Raw genomic sequence first — 12914 nt, 5'->3', positions numbered from 1 at the left:
CCTGTCTGTTCCTGACATCACTTCCTGTCTTCCATAGAGACTTCCTATCTGGATAGAAGTGAGATCACCACCTTGTAGAGCTCAGAGGAACTGCAGCCCCGAGAAACATCTGAAAGGGGTTGATTTACTAAAGGCAAGTAGACTGTGCATTTTCCAACATAACGACCCCAAACACACCTTCCAAGACCACCACTGCCTTGCTAAAGAAGCTGAGGATAAAGGTGATGTTCCGGCCAAGCATGTCTCCAGACCTAAACCCTACTGAGCATCTGTGGGGGCCTCCTCAAACGGAAGGTGGAGGAGAGGCAAGGTCTCTTACATCCACCAGCTCCGTGATGACGTCATGGAGGAGTGGAAGAGGACTTCAGTGGCAACCTGTGAAGCTCTGGTGACCTCCATGCCCAAGAGGGTGAAGGCAGTGCTGGAAAATAATGGCGGCCACACAAAATATTGACACTTTGGGCCCAATTTGGACCTTGTCACTTAGGGGTGGTCTCACTTCTGGGAGATACTGTGTGTGTGTGTGTATGTGTGTGTGTGTGTGTGTATATATATATATATATATATATATATATATATATATATATATATATATATATATATATATATATATATATATATTGTATACATTCCGGGGGAGGGGGGACTCACTTCTGGGAGATACTGTGTGTGTATGTATGTGTATGTGTGTGTGTGTGTGTGTGTGTGTATATATATATATATATATATATATATATATATATATATATATATATATTGTATACAGTCCGGGGGAGGGGGGGGACTCACTTCTGGGAGATACTGTGTGTATATATTTATATATATGTGTGTGTATGTGTGTGTGTGTGTGTGTGTGTGTGTGTGTATATATATATATATATATGCGCAGTGAGGGACAGAAGTATTTGAACACCCTGCGATTTTGCAAGTTATCCCACTTAGAAATCATGGAAGGGTCTGAAACTCACATTGTAGGTGCATTCCCACTCTGAGAGACAGAATTTAAAAAAAAATTCAGGAAATCACATTGTATGATTTGTAAAGAATGTATTTGTCTTGCACTGCTGAACATAAGTATTTGAACACCTAAGAAACAGCAAGAATTCTGGCTCTCAAAGACCTGTTACTGTGCCTTTTAAAAAGTCCACCTCTACTCCACTCATTAATCTAACTTAGTAGCACCTGTCGGAGCTCTTTAAAGACACCTGTCCACCCCACAGTCTGTCAGACACCAACTACTACCATGGGCAAGACCATAGAGCTGTCAAAAGACACCAGAGACAAAATTGTGGACCTCCACAAGGCTGGAAAGGGCTACGGGGCAATTGCCAAGCAGCTTGGTGAAAATAGATCAACTGTTGGAGCAATTGTTAGAAAATGGAAGAGGCTAAAGACGACTGTCAGTCTCCCTCGGACTGGGGCTCCATGCAAGATCTCATCTCGTGGGGTATCACTGATAAGAAAGGTGAGGAATCAGCCCAGAACTACAAGGGAGGAGCTGGTCAATGACATGAAGAGAGCTGGGACCACAGTTCCAAAGGTCACTGTCGGTAGAACACTACGCCGTCATGGTTTCAAATCATGCATTGCACGGAAGCTTCCCCTGCTCAAGTCATCACATGTCCAGGCCCGTCTGAAGTTTGCCAGTGACCATCTGGATGATCCAGAGGAGGCATGGGAGAAAGTCATGTGGTCAGATGAGACCAAAGTAGAACTTTTTGGTCTAAATTTCACTTGTCGTGTTTGGAGGAAAAAGAAGGATGAGTTGCATCCCAAGAACACCATTCCTACTGTGAAGCATGGGGGTGGTAACATCATGCTTTGGGGGTGCTTTCTGTGAAGGGGACAGGATGACTGCACTGTATTAAGGAGAGGATGAATGGGGCCATTTATTGTGAGATTTTGAGCAACAACCTCCTTCCCTCAGTCAGAGCATTGAAGATGAGTCATGGCTGGGTCTTCCAACATGACAATAACCTGAAGCACACAGCCATGATAACCAAGGAGTGGCTCCGTAAGAAGCAGATCAAGGTTCTGGAGTGGCCTAGCCAGTCTCCAGACCTAAATCCAATAGAACATATTTGGAGGGAGCTGAAACTCCGTGTTGCTCAGTGACAGCCCCGAAACCTGACAGATCTGTGTGGAGGAGTAGGCCAAAATCCCTGTTGCTTTGTGTGCAAACCTGGTCAAGATCTACAGGAAACGTTTGACCTCTGTAATTACAAACAAAGGCTTCTGTACCAAATATTAACACTGATTTTCTCAGGTGTTCAAATACTTATGTTCAGCAGTGCAAGACAAATACATTCTTTGCAAATTATACAATGTGATTTCCTCAATTTTTTTTTTTTAACTCTGTCTCTCAGAGTGGGAATGCACCTACAATGTGAATTTCAGACCCCTCCATGATTTCTAAGTGGGAGAACTTGTAAAATTGCAGGGTATTCAAATACTTCTGTTCCTCACTGTATACATTGTATACAGTCCGGGGGAGGGCGGGGACTCACTTCTGGGGGATACTGTATATATACAGTCATCATTTGTTAGACATGCATTTCTGCTAAATTTGTTGTTGCTATTCTGTCTCTCAGTGTTACAATACAGCGAAAATTCGATTTTTAGACCGATCATTTGTTTGTGAGTGGGCGAACATTCAACATCAGCAGGGGAGCAAATACGCATTTCCTTCACTGTATATATACACATTGTATAAAGTCCGGGGGAGGGGTGGACTCCCCAGAAAAACTGCTACAGGCGGCACTGGTGCGCAAAATCACGTATACTGTATATAGAGGGCGCACGTGAGCTAAATGTGTGCCCTACCCGCACCGCCATTCGTGGCCTCAGCTGTCAATCACTGGGTCCCAGCTGGTGATTCCCCGCCGGCATCCAGTGACCGCCGAATATCTCTGACAATGAGAGACCTGTATGTAAACAACACAGATCTCTCCCCTGTCAGCTCCGGCACACTGCTTTGTATGGCTCTGCATAGCAGCATGCTCACAGTGAAACACACACAGCAAACAGTTAACCCTTTGATCCCCCCAGATGTTAACCCCTTCCTGCCCAGTGCCATTAGTACAGTGTCGGGGCTTTTTATTAGCATTGATCACTGTATTGGTGTCACTGGGTATGTCAGTGACACCAAGTCAGTTCCCCCCCCCCCAGTGTCAGAATGCCCACCGCAGTCCCACAATAAGTCGCTGATCGCCATTACTAGGTAAAAAAAAAATCCCAGTATCTATACTGCCATTTGTAGACGCGATAACTTTCATGTAAACCAATTAATTTAGCAAAGACACGGAGCGGAATGCATTTGGCCGAAATTTGACAAAATTTGATTTTTAAATTTTTTTTACTGGACGTGTTTAATAGCAAAAAGTCAAAAATATTTTTTTTCCCCAAAAATTTTCGCTTTTTCTTTTGCGAAAAAAAAAAACGCCCAGGCGATCAAATACCACCGAAAGAAAGCTCAATTGGTGGGGAAAAAGGACGTACATTTCATTTGGGTGCGGCGTTGAATGACCGCACAATTGTCAGTTAAAATAACGCAGCGCCGCAACGTCAAAAATGGCCTGGTCAGGAAGGGGAGGGAATCCTCCTGGAAGGGGGAGGGGTTAAAGATGTTTGTATAATTTTTTTTTTTCTATCAGCTATTTTATTTGTATGTCAGGTGCTTCTATAGCGCCGTTAATTTACGTAGCGCTTTACATATAGAGGCGCACCTTGGTTTACGGACGCCTCGGTTAACAGAATTTTTGCTTTACGAATGAAAATCCATTGAAAATAACGCCTCGGTTTACCAATTTTTTTCGCAATACGAACAGATTAATTGGTTTTCAATGAATTAAAAACTTTTTTTTTAATCATGTCCCTGTAGAGTATTTATGCCTTTAAAATGCACTTTATAAATAGTTTTACTTTTTTCTGACCTCCGAAACGAATTAATTAGTTTTCAATGCATTTATGAATTTTTTTTAATGATGTCCCTGTACAGTATTATGCCTTTAAAATGCACTTTATAAAGAGTTTTGTACAGATAGACTTTTTTTGATTTCTTTCTGACCTCCGGAACGGATTCATTTGTTTTCAATGCATTTCCTGCTGATTCTGTGATCCCCAGCCCCTACTACGCCCACCTCCCACAGCTGATGCCCACCCCTCACAACCTTTTCTACACCGCATCTCCACCACCTGGGAAACACTTCTGCTGCTGATGTCCACCCTTCATCTCAAGCCAAACCTCACCCCTCAATCTAGGACTTACACAAACTGGAACTTGCAGCTTGACTACCCTCGGCCACAACCTATCGACCTGAACTCTACCCATCCCTATCCTAAGCATGAGAACTCTAGCTAGAGGAAGACACAGCGACGATATACGCCGCTGCACGCTAGATTATCTGCAACCAAGCACCCTGAGAAACTTCCCACAACACTTTCCGCCGCTCCGTTTACCTTCCTAAAATGCCTCCTTTACTCCTCATACTCCTCTCCTCCGTTCCCAAAATCTCTTCTCTATATCCCTCTGCTCCTCCCAAACAACTGTACATTGCGCCCTCACTGCTTCCTTCTCCCCTCTACGGCTCTCACCACCTCCTCCTGATACTCCACTCTCCCACTGACCCGACCACCTCCACTGGTACTTACACGCTCCTGCACATCCCACCTTTCTCACCCTCCTTCCCCTCCTAACCGCGGGGGACATCTCCCCGAACCCTGGTCCTCCACCACCTTGCTCACCCACAAGGCACCCTCCCACTTCCACGAACTGCCGCAACCCCCTCAATCTAATACCTGTCCCTCTGCTCCCCAAACCCCCCCCCCCCCGTTTTCGTGCACACTCCTGAACGCCCGATCGGTTTTCAACAAACTCACCGCCATCCACAACCTTTGCTTCCCACTCCCTCAACCTCCTAGCGATCACGGAAACCTGGATCCAAGCCACTGACGTTGCCTCCCCTGCAGCACTCTCCTAGGGAGGTCTCACCTGGACCCACTCACCCAGACCCAGTGGTCGGAAAGGTGGTGGGGTTGGTCTGCTCCTGTCACCGCTGAGGACCTTCCAAGTCCTCCCAAACCCCCCCTTCTCTATCCTTCTCCTCCTTTGAGGCCCACTGCATCCGACTATTCTCTCCAATCCCCCTGAGGATCACAGTAATCTATCGTCCCCCTGGACCCACTTCCTCGGCGACTTCTCCGCCTGGTTACCCTTCTTTCTCTCCTCAGAGCAACCCACCATCATCCTTGGCAACTTCAACATCCCTATCAACGTCAATAACCCGGCTACATCCCAACTCCTCCACCTAACCTCTTCTTTTGCACTCGCACAGTGCATACAGTCCTCCACCCACTCCGAAGGGAACATCCTGGACCTTGTTTTCTCCCACCTCTGCGCTCCCCACAACCTCACAAACACCCTCTTTCCTCTCTCTGACCACAACCTCATTACATTCTCCGTCTCCCCGTCCTCAAACACCAAACGTCAAACTATCACTAGCCGAAACCTTTGCAACATGAACCCTGCCTCCTTCCACTCTGCAGCTGACCAACTTTACGACAGTATCCTTCACGTCCTGCCCTGACCTGGCCACTACTGTCTATAACAACTCGCTGTCAGCCGCTCTTGACTCGCTAGCACCCCCAACTACAAGCAGCATTAGACCCCGACCGCTTCAACCCTGGCAGAACGACCACACCAAAAAACTTAAACGACGCAGTCGTGCGCTAGAGCGACTATGGCGCAAAACCAGATCCCAACAAGTGCTCACCCGATATAAATCCGCCTTCCTCACCTACACTTCTTCGCTCCACGCAGCCAAGCAAGCCTACTTTGTGACCCCCATCAATACCTTCTCCTCCAGTCCTCGCCGGCTCTTCTCTACTTTTAACTGTCTACTCTTTCCACCCCCACCTCCACCCAGTACCTCACTCACCGCCCACGAGATTGCCAACAACTTCAAAAACAAGATCGACGCAATTCGTAGGGACATCGCCACTGCTCAGACTTCCACCCCACCTAGCACCCCTCACACGAAAACCCCCTCAACACCACTCTCCCTCGCCACTGTCCAGACCTCCTCCCTGCCCAACATTCCTCAAACTAAAACCCCCTCAACATTCCTCTCCTTCGACCCTGCTACCACTGAAGAGGTCACAAAGGTCTTCTCTGAAGCCTGCCTCACCACTTGCCCCCTCAACCCTGTCCCCACACAACTCCTACGGTCACCCTCCTCCTCCATCCTACGCTCCCTCACTCACATCTTTAATCTTTCCCTCTCTACTGGCGCATTCCCCTCCCCCCTGAAGCACGCGCACATCACTCCCATACTTAAAAAACCCTCCCTGGATCCCACCGACCTAAACAACCTTAGACCCATCTCTCTGCTGCCATTTACATCCAAACTCCTTGAGCGCTTAGTCTATAATCGCCTGAGTTCCCACCTCACCGACAACAACCTCCTTGATCCCCTACAATCTGGCTTCCATCCCCTACACTACACCGAAACCGCCCTACTCAAACTCACTAATGACCTGCTAACCTCCAAAACCAAAGGCCACTGCTCAGTCCTCCTACTCCTCGAACTCTCCGCGGCCTTTTACATGGTTGACCACCCCCTCCTCCTCAAAAAACTACGCTCTCTTGGTCTCAGAGACTCGGCTCTCTTCCTATCTATCACAGCGCTCCTTCGGTGTTATCTATAACGCTGCCACCTCCCTCTCACTCCCCCTCTCTGTTGGGGTCCCTCAAGGTTCTGTCCTCGGGCCCCTTCTCTTCTCCATCTACACCTCCTCCCTTGGCCAACTGATACACTCTCACGGCTTCATCTACCATCTCTATGCCGACGACACGCAAATCTATCTCTACCCCTTGCCTCACCCCTTCAGTCCCCGCCCGAATCACTAGCCTACTGAACGACATATCAGACTGGATGTTACTCCACTTCCTCAAACTGAACCTCTCCAAAACCGAGCTCCTAGTCTTCCCCCCAGCCCGCCCCCCCCCCACTGACTTCTCCATCACGTCCAACAATGCCACCATCAGGCCTGCCCTGCAGGCCAGAGTACTTGGTGTCACTCTAGACTCCAATCTGTCCTTCCAGCGCCAGGTCCAATCGCTGACAAACTCATTCACTCCCTTGTTATATCACAACTTGACTACTGCAACTCCCTCCTCACTGGCCTACCTCACTGCAGGCTATCCCTGCTTCAGTCTAAACTGAACTTAGCGGCCAGACTCATCCACCTTACCAACCGCTCCGTATCCGCCACCCCTCTCTGCCAATCCCTCCACTGGCCTCCATTCAGTGTCCTCCACCCCTCTCTGCCAATCCCTCCACTGGCCTTCACTCAGTGTCCTCCACCCCTCTCTGCCAATCCCTCCACTGGCCTCCACTCAGTGTCCTCCACCCCTCTCTGCCAATCCCTCCACTGGCCTCCATTCAGTGTCCTCCACCCCTCTCTGCCAATCCGTCCACTGGCCTTCACTCAGTGTCCTCCACCCCTCTCTGCCAATCCCTCCACTGGCCTCCACTCAGTGTCCTCCACCCCTCTCTGCCAATCCCTCCACTGGCCTCCATTCAGTGTCCTCCACCCCTCTCTGCCAATCCCTCCACTGGCCTCCATTCAGTGTCCTCCACCCCTCTCTGCCAATCCCTCCACTGGCCTCCACTCAGTGTCCGCCACCCTCCTCTGCCAATCCCTCCACTGGCTTCCGATTGCCCAATGCATAAAATTCAAAATGCTAACATTGACGTACAAAGCTGTTCATAACACTGCCCCTAACTACATCACCGATCTGATATCCAAATGCCACCCAAAACGTACTCTCCACTCCTCACAAAACCTCCTACTTACTAGCTCCCTGGTCTCCTCCTCCCATGCCCGCCTCCAGGACTTCCCCCATCCTCTGGAACTCCCTACCCCAATCCATCAGACTATCACTTACTCTCCTCTCCTTTAGGCGCACCGAGAACCCACCTCTTCAAGAAAGTCTACCCCGCCCTCAGCTAATTACTGAACGCCTCCACTCTTCCTACCACTCTATCCCCCACAGCTATCCCCTCCCTCCTAGATTGTAAGCTCCAAGGAGCAGGGCCCTCAAACCCCTCGTGTATTGTATTGTTACTGTACTGTCTTGTGTATTGTCTCCCTTTATAATGTACAAACTGTTGGCGCTATATAAATCCTGTATAATAATAATTTCCAGATTTTTTTTAATCATATCCCTGTACAGTATTTATGCCTTTAAAGTGCACTTTATAGTTTTGAACAGATAAAAATCCAGTCAATAATAAGGACGGCCCTGCATATGTCCAATTATTTTTATTTATTTTAAATCAGACCTCTGAGTTTCTGTGAAATCTCCCACCACAAAATGCACTCAGCCAATGACAGGTGAGGACGCCATTTTTATTCTTCTCCTGCCATCGATGGCCAACCCAGTCCCACACTTCATCCACGTCTTTGGTGACCTCTGACCTTCTTATGAACTGTTTCTTCCATGATGATCAGCCATGGAGTATATCTGAGGTGTATATCAGGGTGTGCTTCTTCCCCACATGAGAGCTGGGATGTCCAGCAACATTCATCTATAAGACATTTCCCGCACTCAAGGCACTAATACACGTCCAGGGTTCTGTGGGACCCCAGGAAGACAGGACTTCAGTGAGGAACATTTCCCTCACTCAGGACAAGGAAGTGGCTTCTCCCCCATGTGAGATCTCTGATGTCTACAAAGATGACACTTCCTTGAAAAACATTTCCCGCACACAAGACAGGAATACGGCTTCTCATCAGTGTGAGATTTCTGATGTCTGTAAAGATGGGACCTCAGTGAAAAACATTTCCCGCACACAGGACAGGAATACGGCTTCTCCCCCGTGTGAGATCGCTTATGTGTGTAAAGATGGGACCTCACTGAAAAACATTTCCCGCACTCAGGACAGGAATACGGCTTCTCCCCCGTGTGCACTCTCTGATGTGTGTAAAGGTGGGACTTCAGTGAAAAACATTTCCCGCACTCGGTACAAGAATGTGGCTTCTCCCCCGTGTGAGATGTCTGATGTCTGTAAAGACTGCACTTCACTGAAAAACATTTCCCGCACTCAGGACAGGCATACGGCTTCTCCCCCGTGTGACACCTCTGATGTTTGTAAAGACTAGACTTCACTGAAAAACATTTCCCGCACTCAGGACAAGAATACGGCTTCTCCCCCGTGTGACACCTCTGATGTTTGTAAAGCTTGGACTTCTGTGAAAAACATTTCCCGCACTCAGGACAGAGATGCGGCTTTTCCCCCGTGTGCAATCTCTGATGTGTGTAAAGATTGGACTTCACTGAAAAACATTTGCCGCACTCAGGACAGGAATGTGGCTTCTCCCCCGTGTGAGACCTCTGATGTGTGTAAAGACTAGCCTTCACTGAAAAACATTTCCCGCACTCAAGGCAAGAATACGGCTTCTCCCCCGTGTGAGACTTTTGGTGTCTGCCGAGTGTGGATTTCCTTGTAAAACATTTCCCACACTCAGTACAAGAATACGGCTTTTCCCCGGTGTGAGACCATTGATGTGTGACAAGCTCTGATTTTTTTATAAAACATTTCCCGCAGTCCAAACAGGAATACAACTTCTCCCCCGTGTGCAATCTCTGATGAGTGTGAAGATTGGACTTATCTGAAAAACATTTCCCGCACTCGGAGCAAGAAAATGGCTTCTCCCCCGTGTGACACCTCAGATGTATGGATAGATAGGACTTATTTGAAAAAAATTTCCCACACACAGTACAGGAGAACCTCTTGTTTGTTGGAAGGCCGACCCGATCCCGCACAGTCTGAGGTTCCTCAGGATACGAGGAATTCGATGGTCCATCTACACTGGGTGGTGCCGGATGGACATTGGGTGGAGCCGGGTTTTCTCCTGGACTATACTGTGTGATGTCCTCATCTTCTACTTTCCAATCTGGAGACAAAGTGAGACAATCCTCGGAGGTTTTCCTCATCTCCCGGCCATGGACTAAAATACAAAGACAAAGAGGATTACTAGGCAGGAGCCCCACCAGAGGTCAGAGAGTGAGGATGGGGGGAGGACAACCAAGAGGAAGACTGGACTCATACTGAAGACCACCATCACTGGGGTATTGGCTCCTCCCCCATCCTGACCCTGAAGACCACCATTATTGGGGTATTGGCTCATCTCCCATCCTGAAGACCACCATCATTGGGGTATTGGCTCCTCCCCCATCCTGAAGACCACCATCATTGGGGTATTGGCTCCTCCCTCAACCTGAAGACCACCATCATTGGGGTATTGTCTCCTCCCCCATCCTGAAGACCACCATGAAGAAATCCATAAATACAGAACAGGGAACACAGCTCAGGAAAGTGACCAGGGTATTACAGGCTGATATCACCCCACCCTACTCTGGACCAATCAGTGAGCGGTATGGGTGGAGGAATGGATTTAGTGTTCATGACCCACCTGTGCTGATCGCTGTAGGAGTGTCCTCCTCTATAAATGTCCCCGTTATTCCATCCTCCTCCATAGACTGCTGATCATCCCTCACATACGCCTCTTCTTCTTCTGATTTCACCTCAAATTCTATATCGATTGGATCTCCACTCTACATCAAGGAAAGGAGAGAAAATATCATCTTCTAGGACCCATACCTTATCTCCATTGGACACTTTCATGTTCCAGATACTCCAACCTACTTACCTGATCATGTTGTCTATAGTTGTGATCTTCCTGTGTGGAATCCCAGGAATACAGAGGACAGAGATATCTCTCTGGTGGGTTCCCATGACTGGATCCATCTATCTGATGATGGTGAGGGAAGGTGAGATCTACCTGTGTGAAATCCCGGGAATACAGAGGACGGGGACATCTCTCTGGTGGGTTACTGGTATTAGGTGGTTCTATCACTCCATACTCCTCATCCTCCTCTTTATACTCTTCTTTAACTACAATATTATGTACCCCTGTTATTCCATCATCCTCCATAGACTGCTGATCATCCCTCACATACGCCTCTTCTTGTTCTGATTTCACCTCAACTTTTATATCTGTCAGATCCTCACCCTAAACCAAGAGAAGGAGAGAAAATATCATCTCGGAAGGTCTATAAATCATCTTCATGAGTCATTTATGTTCTAGGTTCTCCGTCCCACCAACCTTGTAATGGTGAGGGATGGTGTGATCTTCCTGTGTGGAATCCCGGGAATACAGAGGACGGGGACATCTCTCTGGTGGGTTCCTGGTATTAGGTGGCTCCATCATATCCTTGTGTCCTTCTGAAAACTCCTCCATCACTCCATACTCCTCATCCTCCTCTTTATACTCTTCTTTGACAACAACATTATCATTCCAGTGACTTCTCTCTGGTGGGTTTCTGTAGCTGGATGACTCCACCATGGTGTCCTGGTACAGATCTTTGTGTCCTTCTGGAATCTCTGACTCCTCCATCCCCCCATCCTCATCCTCCTCTTCTTTTATCTCTTCTTTAACTTCAACTTTAGAATCTCTCAGGTTTCCACTCTGAATATATAATAAAAATGACATCAATGGTAACAATGCAGATAATGAACAGATCCTAATGATACTATCGGTGATTGTTCCTCATCTACCTGATGATGGAGAGGGATGGTGTGACCTTCCTGTGTGGAATCCCAGGAATACAGAGGACGGGGACATCTCTCTGGTGGGTTCCCATGACTGGATCCATCTGTAGGAAACACACACACTGACTGAATCCATTGTTTCTATGGGTTTATCAGATGATGGGGGATCTAGGTGGAGCCTCCGTACTGCTCTCTCCTTTCCAATAAAGTCTCCTCTTACCCGGTGATCTGAGGGGCGGCTGATTGTCCGTCATGACATCCTTGTAGAGGTCCTTGTGTCCTTCTAAATACTCCCACTCCTCCATGGAGAAATAGACAGTGACACCCTGACACCTTATAGGAACCTGACACACACGATACAGTCACCATCCAGACACATCCCTTGGGTTGAACCTTCACAGACATCAGGAATAGTTATTACATAAAATACAAACATACATATTATAAGTCCACCTCAGGATACAACTCCCATACCCAATTATCGCATAATCTGTTAATAATAAACTGAAAAGATTAAATTGATGGATTAGCAACACATCTCCACAATGAGGAGAATGTACCGGCCCCGGAAGTGGGGGAATGTTCTGCCCCTGAAGGGGTTAATCTGGGTTCCCACACTATATATGTGTGTATCATCATCTGCTGGAGATAAAAGACGTGACGGTGGAGGGAGAGGACGGACGTGACGATGGAGGAAGAGCGTGGAGGAAGAGGATGGGCATGACGGGGGGTTACTGGGTGTGAATAGAAAATAAGATCTTATCACCTCCTCTACTGCCACTTCCAGCAATGTCTCCTCTCTATATTGTACCTCAGGAAACTTCCTGTCTTTATCTGACATCACTTCCTGTCCCCCATAGAGACTTCCTATCTGGGTAGAAGTGAGATCCCCACCTTGTGGAGCTCAGAGGAACTGCAACCCCAAGAACCGTCTGGTAGTGTGACCCCGGCCTTGTGCTGGGTGTGTATGGATTGTATGTTCTCATAGAGGGGTCACCTCCACTCCCACCAAGGGGGACAGGAATATATGACTGCCTAGTCCAGCCTTTCTCAGCCAGGGGTCCTCCAAAGGTTTCTAGATGTTCCTTCAGCAATGAAAAATTTGTGTCTCTCAGTAACAACTGACATCAATAATCTGTAAGGGGGTCCTTCTCCCACTGATGACCATGTAAGAATGTCCTTCTCCCACTGACCACTGATATATGGGGGACCTTCTCCCTTTGGTCACCAATTTAAGGGACCACTACACTGACCACTGATAAAAGGGGTCCTACTCCCATCGGTCAATGTAGGGAC

The 12914-nt window shown here is 47.9% G+C and overlaps 1 protein-coding gene across 1 annotated transcript in view; it reads right to left on the bottom strand.

Moving 5' to 3' along the window:
* Nucleotides 1–12914, bottom strand: part of LOC149456038 (uncharacterized) — a 58590-nt gene that overhangs the window by 13648 nt on the left and 32028 nt on the right. The window contains 6 exon segments of the mRNA XM_089685663.1: nt 8690–10014; nt 10480–10621; nt 10717–11079; nt 11173–11535; nt 11625–11722; nt 11839–11980. Coding sequence (XP_089541789.1) covers nt 8690–10014; nt 10480–10621; nt 10717–11079; nt 11173–11535; nt 11625–11722; nt 11839–11980 — 2433 coding nt within the window.

This window comes from Staurois parvus, unplaced genomic scaffold (genome assembly GCF_062004578.1).
Source record: "Staurois parvus isolate SC_StPar_1 unplaced genomic scaffold, SC_StPar_1.0 ptg000380l, whole genome shotgun sequence".
NCBI classification, from domain to species: Eukaryota; Metazoa; Chordata; class Amphibia; order Anura; family Ranidae; genus Staurois; species Staurois parvus.
Note: the sequence above shows the minus strand (reverse complement) of the source record. Positions and strands in the feature narration are given on the sequence as shown.